Here is a 15,843-nt window from a genome sequence, read left to right as displayed (position 1 = left end):
AATTAATAGAATGTTATATATCCATGCAATGGTATATTTGACAATAAAAAGGAATGAGTAGCGATACATGCTTACAACATGGATGAATCTTGAAAACACTATGCTCACTGAAAGAACTGTCATAAAAGACCACATACTGTATGATTTATTTCATGTATATGAAATGTCTGGACTAAGCAAATCTATAGATAGAAAGTAGGTTAGTGATTGCATAGCTCCTGGGGCTTGGGTGAAATGGGGGGACTGCCCACGGGTACAGGAATTCTTTTGGGCCTGATGAAAATGTCTGAAATTGATTGTGGTGGTAAATGCACAACTCCGTGAATGTACTAAAACCCGATGAATTGGACACTTTAAATGGATGAAATGCATGGTATGTGAATTATATCTCAATAAAGCTGTTGGAATAAAAAGCAAACTAGCGCATTGTAATTCTGAAAGATCATAATAAGATGGTATATAAAGTGTTGGACAGATGAAGCCCTTAATAAATGGTGGCCATAACTCATTGAGGGAATTTAGTTTGTTTCCGTTTTCCTCACCATAATCAACATTTTATAAAGATCATTTTGGGGGCTCCTGGGTGGCTCAGTCGTTAAGTGCCTGCCTTTGGCTCTGGTCATGATCCCAGGACCCTGGGATCGAGCCCCACAGGGGGCTCCCTGCTCTGCGGGAAAAGCCTGCTTCTCCCTCTCCCACTCCCCCTGCTTGTGTTCACTCTCTCAGTCCAAAAAAAAAAAAAAAGATAATTTTGCATATAGCAAAGCAATACCAACACTGTTGCAGACTGTTTTCCTTCTGAACCTTTGGAGATGTAGATGTGCTGATAAGACGTTATGTACATTATTTTTAGGACCCCCTGTCCTCAGAAGGGCTGGGCCTATGGGCATTTCTTTGCGAGTATGGAGTGCCAGCAAAGCATCCTTTTTAAAGTTTTTCTGTCAAAATGGTAATAAAACACACACATAAAATAGTCCTAGGATTTTTTCCAAAGGCCTTGCTTTGGGAAAAGGTTTTGGTATTGTTAAAATAGATATTCAAACTATCTCCAACACAATGCTTGGTAGAAAGCCATACAAGATGACTCTGCTTTGATCCTTTTTGTGGAAATTTGCATGCATTGCCGAAGGGGAAAACGTGGTGTCCTGCTCAGTACCAAGTTTCCCTACTTCTAACAATGGGTATTAACGTAAACTCTCACGCAAGTTGTAAACACGTCTGACTCAAAACTAACTTCAATACTTAGCCTGACTTTTAACCAGCTGAAACGTTAACAGGTGGGGAGAGGGCTCCAGCGAACTGGGTGAGGAGGCGTGGAACTGTGGATTTGAGTGAAGAGAAGGCCACCAATTTAAATAAAAAAGTGCGAGATGAAAGAATTTGGAGGACATAGTATGTACAATTTTACGCTCCCTCCCCCGCCCCAAAGTTTGTGCCAGTGGGCAACTGGAGCCCCCAAACTTGGTCTTCCCTCGTGAGGAAGTTAGTCCGGGGCTACCAGCACTTGCAAGAAGCTTAGGGGCAGAATGCCCCAGCGCCGCGCAAAGCAGATGAGTGGGGCAGGCGGCGGCCAGACAGTTCACGCCGGGGCGGCTGGAGGTACCCACCGGCCGGAGCAGGGAAGCCGTGGGCACTGGAGGGCGGGGACGTAAGGGCGGGTCAGCAAAGGTCTGGCGATTGTGTCGGGAGGCGAACGGGGCGTTGGCAGCGGCGGGCGGAGCCCAGGACCAGTGATGTAAGGAGCGGAGGGATCCCACTGGGAGAGTCGAAGTTGCGCTGTGAGACCCCGAGTTGCGCTGTGAGACCCCAGGGGTGTGGGGCGGGGGATCCCAGTCCCCGCCCTGTTTTCCCCGCCCCTCCCCCGCCTCCTTTACGCCCCTCCCCCCTCCTCCCCTCTGGTTGGAAAGTTTCTAGAATCTCTTCCCAGCGGCCTTTGCGGTTCCAACATGGCGGAGCTGACGGTGGAGGTTCGCGGCTCCAACGGGGCTTTCTACAAGGTACTGACCCTCTTGCCGCTTTGTCGGGTGTTCTGGGGGCTAAGGCAGGTTTGGGGGTTGGGCTGGTGGTCCCGGAGAGTGAGGTTTGGAGTCGAAAAGGGTGGCCAGGCCGAAGCCCGGTGCTGCTGGATTCCTCGCTTCTCCCCCCTCCACCCGCGGTTTAACGGTTTCGGGGGCCAGGGCTCCGTTATGTTTTGAAACAACACGTCGGACATCTCTTGCGTTTTCCTACTTATGAACCTTCTTCTTGGATGCTAGTGCGGCCCTTCGCGGGCCGGTGAGGAGAAGCCGAGTCTCTGCTGGGCGGCGGGGAGCTCCCTGGGAGCAGGCCTGAGCGCCGGGAGGTTGGGGAGTCGTGAAAGGAGGTGGTGGGATTGTGTGGTCACAGCCGCTCCCCCGCCCCTCGGACTGGGCCGAGCCGGAGCGCCTCGGCCCGCTGCTCCGACCCCTCCCCACCCCTTTGTGGGGGGGGGGGGGGCTGCGTCGCGGAATCTTAAGAATTCACCTTTGTATTAGGGTCTGGGGATAATAAACTTTAGTGTCTCACGGTGAAGCGGGTGCCGAATTGAGGGTTAGGATCGAAGAGAAAACTGAAAACCTTGTAATGTGGCGGGTTGAAATATTTTTGCGGCCTGGGAAATTGGGCGGCGCCTTAGCCCTTTTATTACGGAAGAAAAGGCTAGAGTTAGAGGCTTTAAAGAAAGATTGAAAAAAGAAGTCGATCAGGGAGAGTGGTGGGGAGGTGACTAATTTCTTAAATTTTAGTTATCCAGTGTTTTTGGAAAGAACTGTTGATTTTTGTTTCTTCCCCACGAGGTTTTTTTGTTTGTTTGCACCGCGAGATGCATTATTATGGGATGGGGACTGGAAAACAGAAGAGGAATTCGAGAGTAGAGGAATTTAGTGGGGGCTTCCAGTGTAGGGGTCACATAACTGAAAATGAAATCCTTACAGTTTAATTTTCCCATTATAACGGCCCCTTGTCCCGATTCTTTCTCCAAAAGTATACCACGATATTACAAGATCAATACAAAATCTCCCCAGCTGTGTCTGTCAGTCAATCTTACTAAGCCAGGATCTCAAATGTTTGAGAGTCCTGGCTATTTTTATGAAGGGCCTCCTCTTAATACAGGAGTATTGGGTGTACGCAGAATATATTCTCTCTGGGTTTCATTTCAGCGCACCTTTTGTCCCACAGGGTGGTCGTAATTTCCTCTTGTTAGCGTTGTTTTCCCTTTTGTATTTTACTGATAAGCTATGTGGATTTGGTTTAACTGTCACGTGGTAATAACCTGGTAGGGAATCACTTGGCGTCTAAAGGATCTCCCTAAGCTTTTTACAAGTTTAAGTCTCCTTAGGTGGTCAACATAAAGTAAAAACAGTGACTGCCCGGTGGAAAGGAGTCTTTTTGCTTGACTCCATATAGTAGCAGTCTAGATTTAACATTTGGTGTCAAACAAAAGATCTAAGTGAAATTTGAGTAGATATTTCATTGACTTCTGTTATTGAAACCTAGTGGTTGCCTTTTCTTACCCTAGATACAGTTGTGGCACAATGCACAAAGAATGAGCTTGCCATACTTTTCCTGTCAAGGGTATGGTATGTAAGGTTCATCATTTTTGCACACCGCCCGTGGAAAAGTTTCATATTCCCACTGTATGGTGATACAGTTGTGTAACGGAGGTACGCTTTTTTTCCCCCTGGCAAATTGAAAAAGTAAAATTTTTTTGCCTTTACTTTGTAGCATGTGGATGGTAGATAGGACATTGCTTTTTTAGCCAAGTATTGGTGTTGATCGCTACAGAAAATACTCATTTCTTATTTTTATTTTATAAGATTATTTAAGGTTATCAGTTTGAAAGTTTAAGATTGTTTACAGTTTTTTTTTTTTTTTAAGATTTTATTTATTTTGAGAGTGAGAGAGCATGAGCAGGGGCAGAGGGAGAGGGAGAAGCAGAGTCCCCGCTGAGCAGGGAGGCCGGCTTGGGGCTCCATCCGAGGACCCTGGGATCTTGACCTGAGCTGAAGGCAGACGCTTAACAGACTGAGCCACCCAGGCGCCTCTGTAGTGTTTGGTTTTTCATAGATTTTTTTAAAAATCAAATTCACAGTGAATGTCCCCATTTTGGAACTCTGAAGTATTGTTGATCCTTATCCTTACTCTACAAATCTGCTTGATTCTACTTAGACGTTGAGTCCATTACTCATTTTTACTTCACAAAGAAAGGTGGTACTTTGGCAAAGGTTGGGAAGGATCCTAGCCACATTGTGTGTACTAAAATAATTGCACTTGAACGTTTGGAATTTTATGTCCTATTGTAATCCACTTGTACATTGTGGAAACTGAGGTCTTCAGAACTCTGGAAGATCGAGAATGGTGAGGTGGGAGGAGCCCTGGATTTGAAGTTAGATCATTATCTATATATTATCTATATATATCTGTAAACTGAAGTACAGACCTAGAATTCCCATGTGTTTACCCATCCGTGCACTCCTGAGCATATCTTTTCTGTAAAATGAAGGGTTTGAAGTAGTTCATATCCCCAGTTTTTTAATCCCATGGAACTGCTCACTTGGAAAAAAATTTGGTTTACTGCACAAGCAATTTATTATTTTAACTACACGAATTTTTTTAGATTAATTTACATGTGGTAAAATTCACCTTTCTGGGACATAATTACGTGAGCTTTCGTAAATGTCCTGTAACAACCACCAACACGATGGAGATAGAAGAGTTCCACTGTCCCCCAAATTTCACTCATGCGCCTTTGTAGTCACCTTCTCGTTTCATCCCGAGATCCTAGAGGGTTTTCCTGTACCCATAGTTTCACCTTTGCCAGAATGTCCTCTATGTAGATTCATACAGTATGTTGAGGGTTTTGATTCTGGCTTCTTTCATTTAGCATAGCAGCAATTTAATTTTAAGTAAAATTTTCTAATTTAAAAACAATATTGGTCAGTGAGGGCATTTTGGAAACAAAAGTTGCCTTTGGATAACAGCTGTTAACATTTTGGTTTATTCTCTCCCTGGTGTTTTTTTTCAGTGTGCAGGTGATTCTGATTTTCCTCATTTTCTTCCCTTTCCCCCCACAAACACACACAGCTGTAAATGCTAATCACAGTACAATTTCAGTCATGGGTTTAGTAGCCAGTATCATCATGCCTTGAGGCAGTGCTCTGTAGACATGTATTAAAGATTTTCTGGTGGAACTGAAACTTCATCTTACAAATTAATTGGAACCAGTGAAAAGCTAAAAGAAGATGTGACCTAAAATTAAGATCTTTTTTTTTAATACTGTTTTGCATCTTGCTTTTCTTTTTAAACAACTGTGGATCTGTAGTTTGTTAAGGAGATAAAAACTTGATACGCTTCTCTTTGCAGCTCTGTAAATCTTTGGGGATTGGGAAGAGTGGGAGATATGTTAAGTACCTGATAGGGGATATAATTTTATATAAAAATTTGTTTATAGCCTTTTTTTTTTACCTAGAATGAGGCATCTTAAGGTTTATACTACTGGCCATTGAAGGTGCTTTTATTTAAGATAGAATTTACATTTTATGGTTGTTAGTGTATTATAGAGTTGTGCAACCATTATCACAACCTTACTTTAGAACATTTCAGTTACCCCCCAAAAAACCCTGTGCCCATTTGGAGTCATTAAAATGCTTAACAACTGATGTATATGATACTGAGCTTTGTAATAGCATTGCAACTTGCATAGCCATGGGCCGAATATAATTTAAATAGAAGTTGAAAGTAAGTCCCTCGATTTCTGGCTGATGTGAAGGAAAGTTTCCATGGTGTTCCAAGGAAATGTGTAATCTCTAAGATGGCTGAATGAAATTTCAGGCCTTCTCTAGAAGACAATTACTTTTGGAGTTCTGCAATTTCTGCTTTGACTACAAATTTTAAAGCGCTACAATATTTCCAAAATTTCCTATTACTTTACCTTAATTTAATATTAAAATGGAATTTCAGAGTAATTAAATTATGCAGTAGGCTTATTAACATTAATGATGATGACCTATAGAGTTTTAGTAGAGGAGTTTCTTGAGAGAGTACGGACTTTTCAAAGTTAGTATTGAATATTGATTTCTTTGTGCAGATTAGTAATTAAGGAAAAGATAGGTAGTGGCTGTCTTAATACTAGGGACACTTAAAAACACATTTCAGATATTTTAAAGATAATTCTCAGTTGTACATTTTTTATTGAAATATTTTTTTAGCGAAAGATTTAACTTAATGTTGTACATATGGGGAGTCCACACACGGAAATTCCAAAGATCGCCCTAATCATACAGGTTTTAAAATGTGTTTTTATAAAAACCTGAAAGAACTAAGATTTAACTGAAAAGGCCACTTAATTTTTAAAAATTAAACTTTTTTGTAAAGTTTCATTTTTGTATTATAAAAGCAATATGTAAGTATGAAAAAATCTGAAAACAAAAGCAAAAAAAAAATTTTACCTACCGAGAGCTATATTGTCAAGGCCTGGCTTTATGTATGTACAGAAAACATACTTTTTCCCATCTTTTCATGCGCCTCTATGTTTCTTGTAACATCAGATATTTGTGTGCATTTTGTAAGATAATAGTTTACTGTGTCTCTTATTTACTAGTCTGTGAAGCTTATACTAGTATTTTCTGATTTTGTTCGTTCAAAAACTCCATGAGATACTTTTTTTTTTTTTTTTAAAGATTTTATTTATTTGACAGAGACACAGCGAGAGAAGGAACACAAGCAGGGGGAGTGGGAGAGGGAGAAGCAGGCTTCCCGCAGAGCAGGGAGCCTGATGTGGGGCTCGATCCCAGGACCCTGGGATCATGACCTGAGCCGAAGGCAGATGCTTAACGACTGAGCCACCCAGGTGCCCTGAGATACGTGTTTTTATTCCCATTTTACATACTAGGAGACTGACAATAACAAGTAACTTGTCCATAAATAAATGTAGCTGAAATGAGATTTAACTCTAGAGCTTCTCCTTCCAATGCCTAATTTAGTATAGCAATAGAGGTTCTTCAAAGGAAATCTCAGAGTAGTGGGCTTATATTTAAGTATTTTAGTTAGAAAGACAAGGCAGGGTGCCTGGATGGTTCAGTCTGTTAAGTGCCTTTGGCTCAGGTCATGATCTCAGGGTCCTGGGATCCAGCCCCTTGTTGGGCTCCCTTCTCAGTGGGGAGCCTGCTTCTCCCTCTCCCTTTCTGTCCCTCCCTGCTGCTTGTTCTCTATCTCAAATAAATAAAATCTTAAAAAAAACAGGCAAGGCAAACACTTGATAATTCAAGAAGCAAGTTCTCTACCACAATGTTAAGGATGTAGTAAACTAGTTTTTTTTTTTAAGTTGTTTTTTTTTTTTTTTTTAAGTTTTATTTATTTATTTTTAGTAATCTCTGCACTCAACATGGGGCTCAAACTCATGACCCTGACTGAGGTTAAGAGTTGCATGTTCTTCTGACTGAGCCAGCCAGGTACCCCAAACTAGCTTGACTTTTTTTTAAGATTTTTTTTTTTGAGAGAGCTCGCGAGAGTGCATGAGCAAGCACGAGTCGGGGCGGGGAGAGGGAGAAGCAGGATCCCCATCCCAGGACCCTGGGATCATGACTTGAGCCAGAGGCCTATGCTTAACGGATTGAGCCACCCAGGCGCCCCGCCTTTTTTTTTAAAGTAGTGGGAAGAGCTATAGGCGTTCCGTGAGTGATCCTAATTCTTGTACTAGGTGGTCATAAGACCCCTCTTTTTCTTTCATCTGCAGTATTAGGCAATTAGATTGCTTTTTAACGATTTATCAAGTGGTGGTCTCTGCTAGGTTCTGTTCATTAAGGTTCTGTCTAGTTCTAAGAAAGCTATTTATTGAGCACTCAGGCTATCAGACTGTGCAGATACTTTATGTGAATTTAGTCTTCTGAATCACAGTGAAGGGGAGATAATGTTACCAGCAGCTGAGGAAACTGAGGCCATGTGAATCTAGGTCCATAAAATAGGCTGATTCAAAGTTCAGATTGGTTTTTCAGACTTTGGTAAAGTATGATTTTTAAATTTTATTTATTTTTTTAAAAGATTTTATTTATTTGACAGCGAGAGAGGGAACACAAGCAGGGGGAGTGGGAGAGGGAGAAGCAGGCTTCCTGCTGAAGAGGGAGCCCGAAGCAGGGCTTGATCCCAGAACCCTGGGACCATGACCTGAGCCGAAGGCAGATGCTTAACTAAGCCTCCCAGGCGCCCCTCTTTTAAGAATATTTATGCTTGTATATACATATGTATAATTTTACATGTAGGCATTGAGTATTCACAAACTTGCTTTGTTGTAAATTTCTTTCCCTTTTTTTTTCCTTGCTCCCCTTTGCCACATAAGCTCTCATTCCCACTCCATTTCAGGTAATATTTATAGCCAGGTATACATCATACTAGATTTTTCTCTACACTCAATAGAATGGTACATAGATACATATTTGTATACACATGTAGGTGTTTTTTTTTTTTTTCAATATTGCTCTATAAAAATAGGATTGTCTGTATTTTGGCTGTCTTCCCTTGGAGTGTAGTTTATTTTTAAATGGTTACATAGTATTTCATGGCAAGAATTATGATATCCAGCCATTCCCCAGTTAATAGACACTCACTCTGTTTTCAGTTTTTTGCCACTCCATGTATCTGTTTCCATTGGAGAGGTTTCAAAGAATGGGAAGCTTGGTGGAAGGGAACTTTTCTTTTTTAACATTAATAAATGTTAACATTACTTTCCAAAAGGCTTAACCCTTCCTATTTTCTCTGTGGGTAAATACAAAAGCTTTTCTGTACATCCTTGCCAGAGAATGAGTTCTATAATCTTTAATTTTGGCCAGTCTGTTGGATATAAATGGTTATCTCAGCGGAACTTCCATTTGCAGGTTCCCTCTTGTGAATTTTAATGTTTGTTGGGCATTTGGATTTGCTTTTCCATAAACTGTTGTTTACTTGTTTTCCTATTGGATGTCTTTTGTCACTTTTTGAGATCTCTTAGGATTCATTTATTGTAAGAGTGCCCTCTTCTCATTTAATACCTGTTGACTTTTTGGTATCTTTGGTTATAGAGAAGTTTTATTTTTTACATACTGAACTATTTTTTCCTTATCAGGGCTCCAGGGTTTCCAGTCCTGGTTAAACGCAGCCTGTGTCATGTTTATACATAGAATTTCTTAAATTTTCTTGTGTTTTTAATTCATGTATTTTATCTTCACTACACCAGGACTTACTTTTGAATATTCATAGGCAAATGTGCTAGTACTGCGTATTAAAAAAAAAAATCATCTGTTTTTTGGTTTTTTGTTTTGTTTTTGCATGTTGGGGAGTTAGGGGGAGGATGCCCAGCATCCAGGAGAGCTCAGTCTCATTCAGGGTTGATAGAACCTTCAGAGAATTGCTCCAGAAAGTCTTTGGAGTGCTCTGGGAAGAATGTAAAGAATCCTTGAATGAGGACATTGTGACTTGCTTTGTGGCAAAAATACAGCCAGTTAGGAGTCTTATTACTCTTACCTTACTGCCCTCACCCCTCTTGTTTTACCTGTCACATAGTAAGTGGATCTGAGACCCAATCTTAACAGTGAAACCATTGTGCTGTAGCGAGATTTTTTTTCCTTCTCTAATGAGAGTTATTTCTATATCTGTTACCTGAATACACAGTCCAGAAACATAAATGTTTGTCAATTGTTTACATTGCTTGATGTAAAAACACCAGAAGGAAGATTTCTCATGGTATTTTGGGGGAGAGGAGTAGTTTTAAGTACTTCGGGCACTTGAATGCCTGGGAATACTAAAGTTTTGATTCTTTACGTTTGCAAATTAAGACCTATATAAAGTTATGCAATGATGATTACCTGTGCTAGGAGCCTCTAAGTCAGTTTTTTAACATAATAGAGTGTCTCATCCAAATTACAATACAGAAACACTATTTTCTCAGTTCTTGTAAGGACAGTGCACAGGTAGTACCATTCTAGATGCATGGGAGAGAAGTTAGTTCATTAACCATAGTGAATGTCTTAGTGATTGGGCTGTATTCTCTTAGAACCCTGGTTAAAAAATACTGTGTGCTGTATTCAGTTTTATTTTTACTCTTGTAAAAAGGATCATAGCATGTAGAGTGCAAAGCAGGACAAGAAATGATTCTGATTGTTGACCTGTTGATTTGAGGTATGAGAGTGAGCCAGCGGCAGAGGTGTCTGTGCAGTTAAATTGGGGTTTAGAGTCTAAGGAATAGGCTACTTTTCTATACACAGATTTGGGAAGTTAGTGGAAGATCCGCACAGTTTCATCTAAAGTGACGTTAGTTCTGAGAGACACTAAGAAGTGTTGTCAGTTAACATCTGTGAATGGTAGTTCCTACTTACTTTTAAGATCTTTTAAGTAATCTCCACTCAATGTGGGCTCAAATGTACGACCCCGAGATTGAGTCGCATGCTCCACTAACTGAGCCAGCCAGGCGCCCCTGAAAGATGTCTTTAAACGCTTGCATGCATAAAATGGAAGATATAAACAAAATAAATTGGTTTAAACATCTTCATATTCAGGTGATTGTGTTTCTTATTACAATATCTTCCTCAGTGTCATGGAGAGCATTGATGTTGCAAGCATACTTTAAAAGAGCTCTCCTCTATTATCTCCAGGATTTTCTTGCAAGAATTTTCATCCACTCTGCAAGTTTTGGTGCTGGTGCTTTCTTGATTTTATCAGAAGGTGTCAACAGAACAGCCTTCTGGTAAGAAACCTTAATCCTTCCTAAAATTGGCCTTCATTGGTTTGCTGAATGAAATGTCAAGAGGTTGCAGTCAAATGGTACAGAAAATTGCAAGCAAACCAAGTTTGAACATGCCTAGTGACATATCCTGATTGCCATGTGGTTATCTGCTATTCTCTAAGATTTGCCATCAATTGTAAGATGTATCCTGGTTTCAGAGATACTAAATTGTTAGATTTAGTATCTAACAAATTGGGCTGGGAAGGTAGACTGGGGCCAAACAATGAAATCAGTAAATAAACGGATAATTGATCAAAGGATAACAAGTGATAATCAAATCTGCAGTGGCAGTTCTTAGGGGCGGTGCATGGAAGGACCTGAGGTGAATTTTATATAAATTATGCTTTATTAACTTTTCCTTTCTCTTGGTTATGTTTTCATAATCATCCTTATCCACAGCAGTAACTGATGCAACTGGGGAAAATGGAGAGTTAGCCCATATAGAGGTAACACAGAATCTAACAAACTTGAGAGCCCAATGTCTTTAATATAGAGAGAATTTATTCTAATCCATGTATTTTTAGAAATACGGTATCTTGTCACAAGTTTACTTCAGTAATTAAGTCATCAACTGTGATGTTTTAACACGCTTGAAAAATGTTATTTGACTGTTGTGGCCAAGTAGAAAAATAAAAATTAAAAATTTCATGAAAGTGATCCTGAGACAGACTTTAGAAAGAAAAGCTTTGATAGAAGTATTAAAGGTAGAGTGAATCTTAAATTATATAAGAATATTTTGAAGGAGGCAGTGATGTGATTGTGAGAACTTTTTACTTTTTGCTTAGGAGAATAAATGTGAACTAGAGATTTTTGATGGATCCTTTGCTTTTACTACTTGAGACTGGAGTCTCAAAAAACCTACCCTCCATTTAGGAAGATTGTATGGTTTCTTGCGGCAGTTTTTGGCTCAGTCTGTTGGCAGTCAGTAAACTCTTCTAACAAGAATTTTGAGGTTGGGGTGCTTGGGTGGCTCAGTCGGTTAAGTGTCTGCCTTTGGCTCAGGTCAGGATCGAGGGTCCGGAGATTGAGTCCTGCTTTGGGCTCCCTGCTCATTGGGGAGTCTGCTTCTCCCCTCCTACCCCTCCCTCCTGCTCGTGATATCTCTCTCTCAAATAAATAAAATTCTTAAAAAAAAAAAAGTTTTTGAGGTGTAAAAGTTACAGCTTTAGGGTATACATCTTAGGATTTTGGATTTTCCACTCTAAAATCTTTAAATTGAGGGTTCAAGTTGTCTGGTTTCTGGGTAGTTTGCTGAGTATTAAGGCTTTTGAGTTTGTTTTCTGTTTGATAAGGAATGTAAATTTTGTGATGTAATGAGTTGCAATTATAGGAGGTTACGAGTGGATTTTTCAGAAATTTAAAGAAATGGTCAAATTTGAAAGGATAGTTTACCTTGCAGTCAAAGGAATTTTTCTGGACTAGGATGTGTTCTTAGTGATTTAGTGGGAATGTTCTCTAAGGGATTCATCTTTTTAGATTTGTAAATCATACTTCAAGCAAGGCTTTTGATAAATTGATTTAAACACTAAAATTTTGTTTTATTTCGAGCCTTTTTTGGTTAAGATAGCTCGCCTTTCCAGTTGTGAAGTATATATTGAGATTCCCCCCCCCCCCCCCCGGAACTTTGCCTTAAATAGGCTTTTTAGGAAGGGTGCTTTATTTCTTCAAATTAATATTGCTACCACACTTAACCTTTTGGAATTTAAAAGTACAAATCAGGAAAAGCATTTTATCATCTGTTTGGAAATGAGTTACTGAAAAGAGCTCCAGAGAGATGAGTGTTTAAATTCAGCATTTATAGCCTCCTAGGGAGTGAATTTTGGGGCTATGTAGCTGTATGTGGTTTTAGCTTCCCTTTCACTAAAATGAGGGATCTGAAAGGTCTGTAAATGAATTTTTTTTTTTTTTTTTTTTTTTAAGTAAGCATTATGCCCATTGTGGGGCTTGAACTCACAGTCCTGAGGTCCAAGAATCCCATGCTCTACTGATTGAACCAACCATGTGTCCCAGTAGAAATTTTATCTTGGGAATCAGGTAACTTTCCCACAGACAGGGTCCCTGATTTTTGTCCTGATTTTTTCTATATTTATAATCTTGGTCTTTCAATTCCTGAAATAATTCATACCATGTTTCTTTCTGCTTAACCAATTGGATTTCCCCCCCATGACTGCCCTCTCAAGCTGAAAACCTGTTTTACAGCTGTAGTGTTCTGTCATCACAAATGTATCTTTAAGTTAGGTAATTCTCTGCACTTTGTTCTTTCCACAAGCAGTTTAAGCTCCCACCTCAAAATTGCTAGGTTGCTTTTTATATTCTGATATGGAATGATCTACAGAACAAAAAGTGGGAGGAGAAAAGCAAAGTTCAGAACAAATCACAGTAAACATAAGATTTTTTTTTATTATTTCTGAAAGATTTTATTTATTTTTTGACAGAGACCGCGAGAGAGGGAACACAAGCAGGGGGAGTAGGAGAGGGAGAAGCAGGCTTCCGGCCAAGCAGGGAGCCCGATGTGGGACTCGGTCCCAGGAGCCTGGAATCATGACTTCAGCCGAAGGCAGACGCTTAACGACTGAGCCATGCAGGCGTCCAAACATAAGATTTTAAAAACGATTTATATAATTAAAACTACAACTTATTTTTTCTGTGATTACCCATTCACATAGTTCATACCCATTGTCACTTTCGCTTATTAGCTTGTTCACTTGTTAGCTCCCCTGAGACTATTATAAATTGGGAATTTAACTCTCCTGTGTTTCATTCTCCTTTCCTTTCTTTGTTATGATTATTAATTTTTAGCTTTTAGGTAGTATAAACTTGTCAAGCATTTTGTGGCTTTTTTAAGATTTAGAGGGAGAGCACGCGCGTGTGTGCGCATGGGGGGAGGGCAGAGGGTGAGGGAAAGAGACCCTCCAGCAGACTCCCTGCTGAGCGCATGGAGCCTGATGTGGGGCTCGATCTCACAACCCTAAGATCATGACCTGAGTGGAAATCAAGAGTCAGATGCATAACTGATTGAGCCACCCAGGTGCTCTTGTGGCTTTTGGGTTTTGTGTTTTTGGTTAGAAAGGTCTTCCTTAGTCTGAAGTTAAAGTAACTCAGGTTTCTCTTGGAATCTCTTTTGATTTAAAAAACTTTGATTCTTTCATCCATTGATTATATTTTTGGTGAAAATGTCTATTTTCATTTTTTTCCAATAATCAGATGTCCCAATACTATTTAAAAACAAACCATTCTTCCTCCTATTTGTAATTTCCTAAATAACTTAGACCTAGTTTTGGAATTTGTTTTGTTCTCTTAAAATGTGTGTGGTTTTTGTTTTTTTTGTTTTTGTCTTGATTGTTATAGCTTTAAAATAAGCTTTAATATTTGGAAGGGATAGTGTATTTTCTTTACTCTCTACTCCCACTTAAAAATTTCGATTTTGAGTGTTATTAAGATTAACCTCTTTTCCCCTAAGAAAATCATAAACTCTTAGTTATTTTGGTAGGGTCCCATTTAGGGGCATTTTAAGTTTTTACAATATCAAGATCTCCTAAGGATGTGATATGATTTACATTTTCCTGAATATTCTATATATATATTCATTAGTCGAATTTCAAAGATTTCTGCACATAGGTCCTGTACATTTTTGTTGTTGTAGTTGTTGAGGGCATTCCTAAGATTTTAATTTTTCATTGCTGCTGCCGTTAGATTACTTTTTATCTATTTTCCAGCTGCTTATTTTATCTAGAGAGCAAACAGATTATTGATTAACTTGCCACCTTACTGAATTAAAAAAAGTTTTTTTAGGCTGTATTGCCTAAAAAAAAATCAGTTCTTCAAATAGTACTTCTATAGCTCAGGGATTTTTGCTGTTCTCTTCATCCCTTCCCTTACCTCCATTTTACACATCGTTTGTGGCATTCCTGGGTTTTTACTATGTAATGTTCTATTCGTTGCTTTGTTGGGGACAACATTCTAAAGGTATTTTGATCACATTTTTGATGTGTTATACTTCCTTGTTGCTTACTGATGATACTTTATAGTTAAGAATTTCACACATAAGCATATAGAGGGACAATTTTATAATGATGTTTTGGAATTTTTGTGTTTGCATATATGTGGGAAGAGGAAAAAGAAATGTAAAAGGTTTTATTCTGAGAAATACAGGTCCTGGGCCAGATGGATGGTGAATAGGAAGAGAGACAAAATTCCCAAAGGTTGTATTAGAACACGAGGAGGTACAGAAGTTGTGGAGACATAAAGTTATAAGGCCCTGCTCTTGTCTTGTGCAGACAAATATGACCATTGTTATTTACTGTCCCCTGACTCGGATTTTGGCAATGACCTAACCCTGCCATTTTGCGGCTTGAGTGTATAGGGAGCTAGCATCATCATTCTGGTGACTTCCGAGCATACAGAAATACCATGAGAAGTGATGTCTGAGTCCTGCATCAAATGGACACAATTTCATGGAGTTCTGGCCATTAGAAGCACCTTGTCCCTAGAATCTTTGGTTTGGGGATTAGAAAGTGTTTGCTAACTAACAGTTCATTGTTAATCTATTTAATTTTATGCTTGAAGGGTATTAGTAATTTGAGTAGGTGTCTAGAGATGTATTTTTTCTTAAAAGTTTGTGGAAAACGTACACCCCAACAAAGCTGATGGTGGTGGTGGAAGTGGGGATGGGTTGGAAAGAGTTGAGTAAACGTTGACTTTTAGATAGAAAAGTAGATTTTTATTATAATGAAGGGTAGAATTTCCCAGTGGCTTGGAGCTCTGACTTGAACTCATTTTGTAAATTATACAGAAATGGCAAAGATTTCTTAGTAAAACATTCTAGACTCTGAAAGTTGTGAAGGACTAGAAAACTTTAGTCAAAGTCGAAAAGGACTAATCTCTTGATGGTAAGGTATGTTTTACTTCATATTCATGAACTTGGAAATTCTCGGTTTCTAAATATTCCTTACAAATGTTAAGGGTATTAATAGAGATAGATTTGTTGGTAACATAACTATGAAAGTGCTGACCAAAGTGATCGCCGAAAGTGATGTGTGGTTGAAACTACCGGGAATAGAGAAACAGGCCAGGCT

General features: G+C 39.4%; 1 protein-coding gene across 7 annotated transcripts in view; it reads left to right on the top strand.

Moving 5' to 3' along the window:
• The first annotated feature begins 1,840 nt into the window (after nt 1–1,840).
• FXR1 (FMR1 autosomal homolog 1) overlaps nt 1,841–15,843 on the top strand; it is a 55,115-nt gene continuing 41,112 nt past the window's right edge. For all 7 annotated transcript variants that reach the window (XM_045903310.3, XM_045903307.3, XM_045903306.3 and 4 more), the window contains exon 1: nt 1,841–1,997. In XM_045903310.3, the coding sequence (XP_045759266.1) occupies nt 1,947–1,997 (51 nt within the window). In that variant the 5' untranslated portion in view covers nt 1,841–1,946. The remainder of the gene's footprint in view (nt 1,998–15,843) is intronic.

This window comes from Mirounga angustirostris, unplaced genomic scaffold (genome assembly GCF_029215605.1).
Source record: "Mirounga angustirostris isolate CCGP_5_RB_7025 unplaced genomic scaffold, mMirAng1.0.hap1 SCAF_1, whole genome shotgun sequence".
In the NCBI taxonomy this organism is placed as follows: Eukaryota; Metazoa; Chordata; class Mammalia; order Carnivora; family Phocidae; genus Mirounga; species Mirounga angustirostris.
This window is presented reverse-complemented; position numbering and strand designations above follow the sequence as displayed.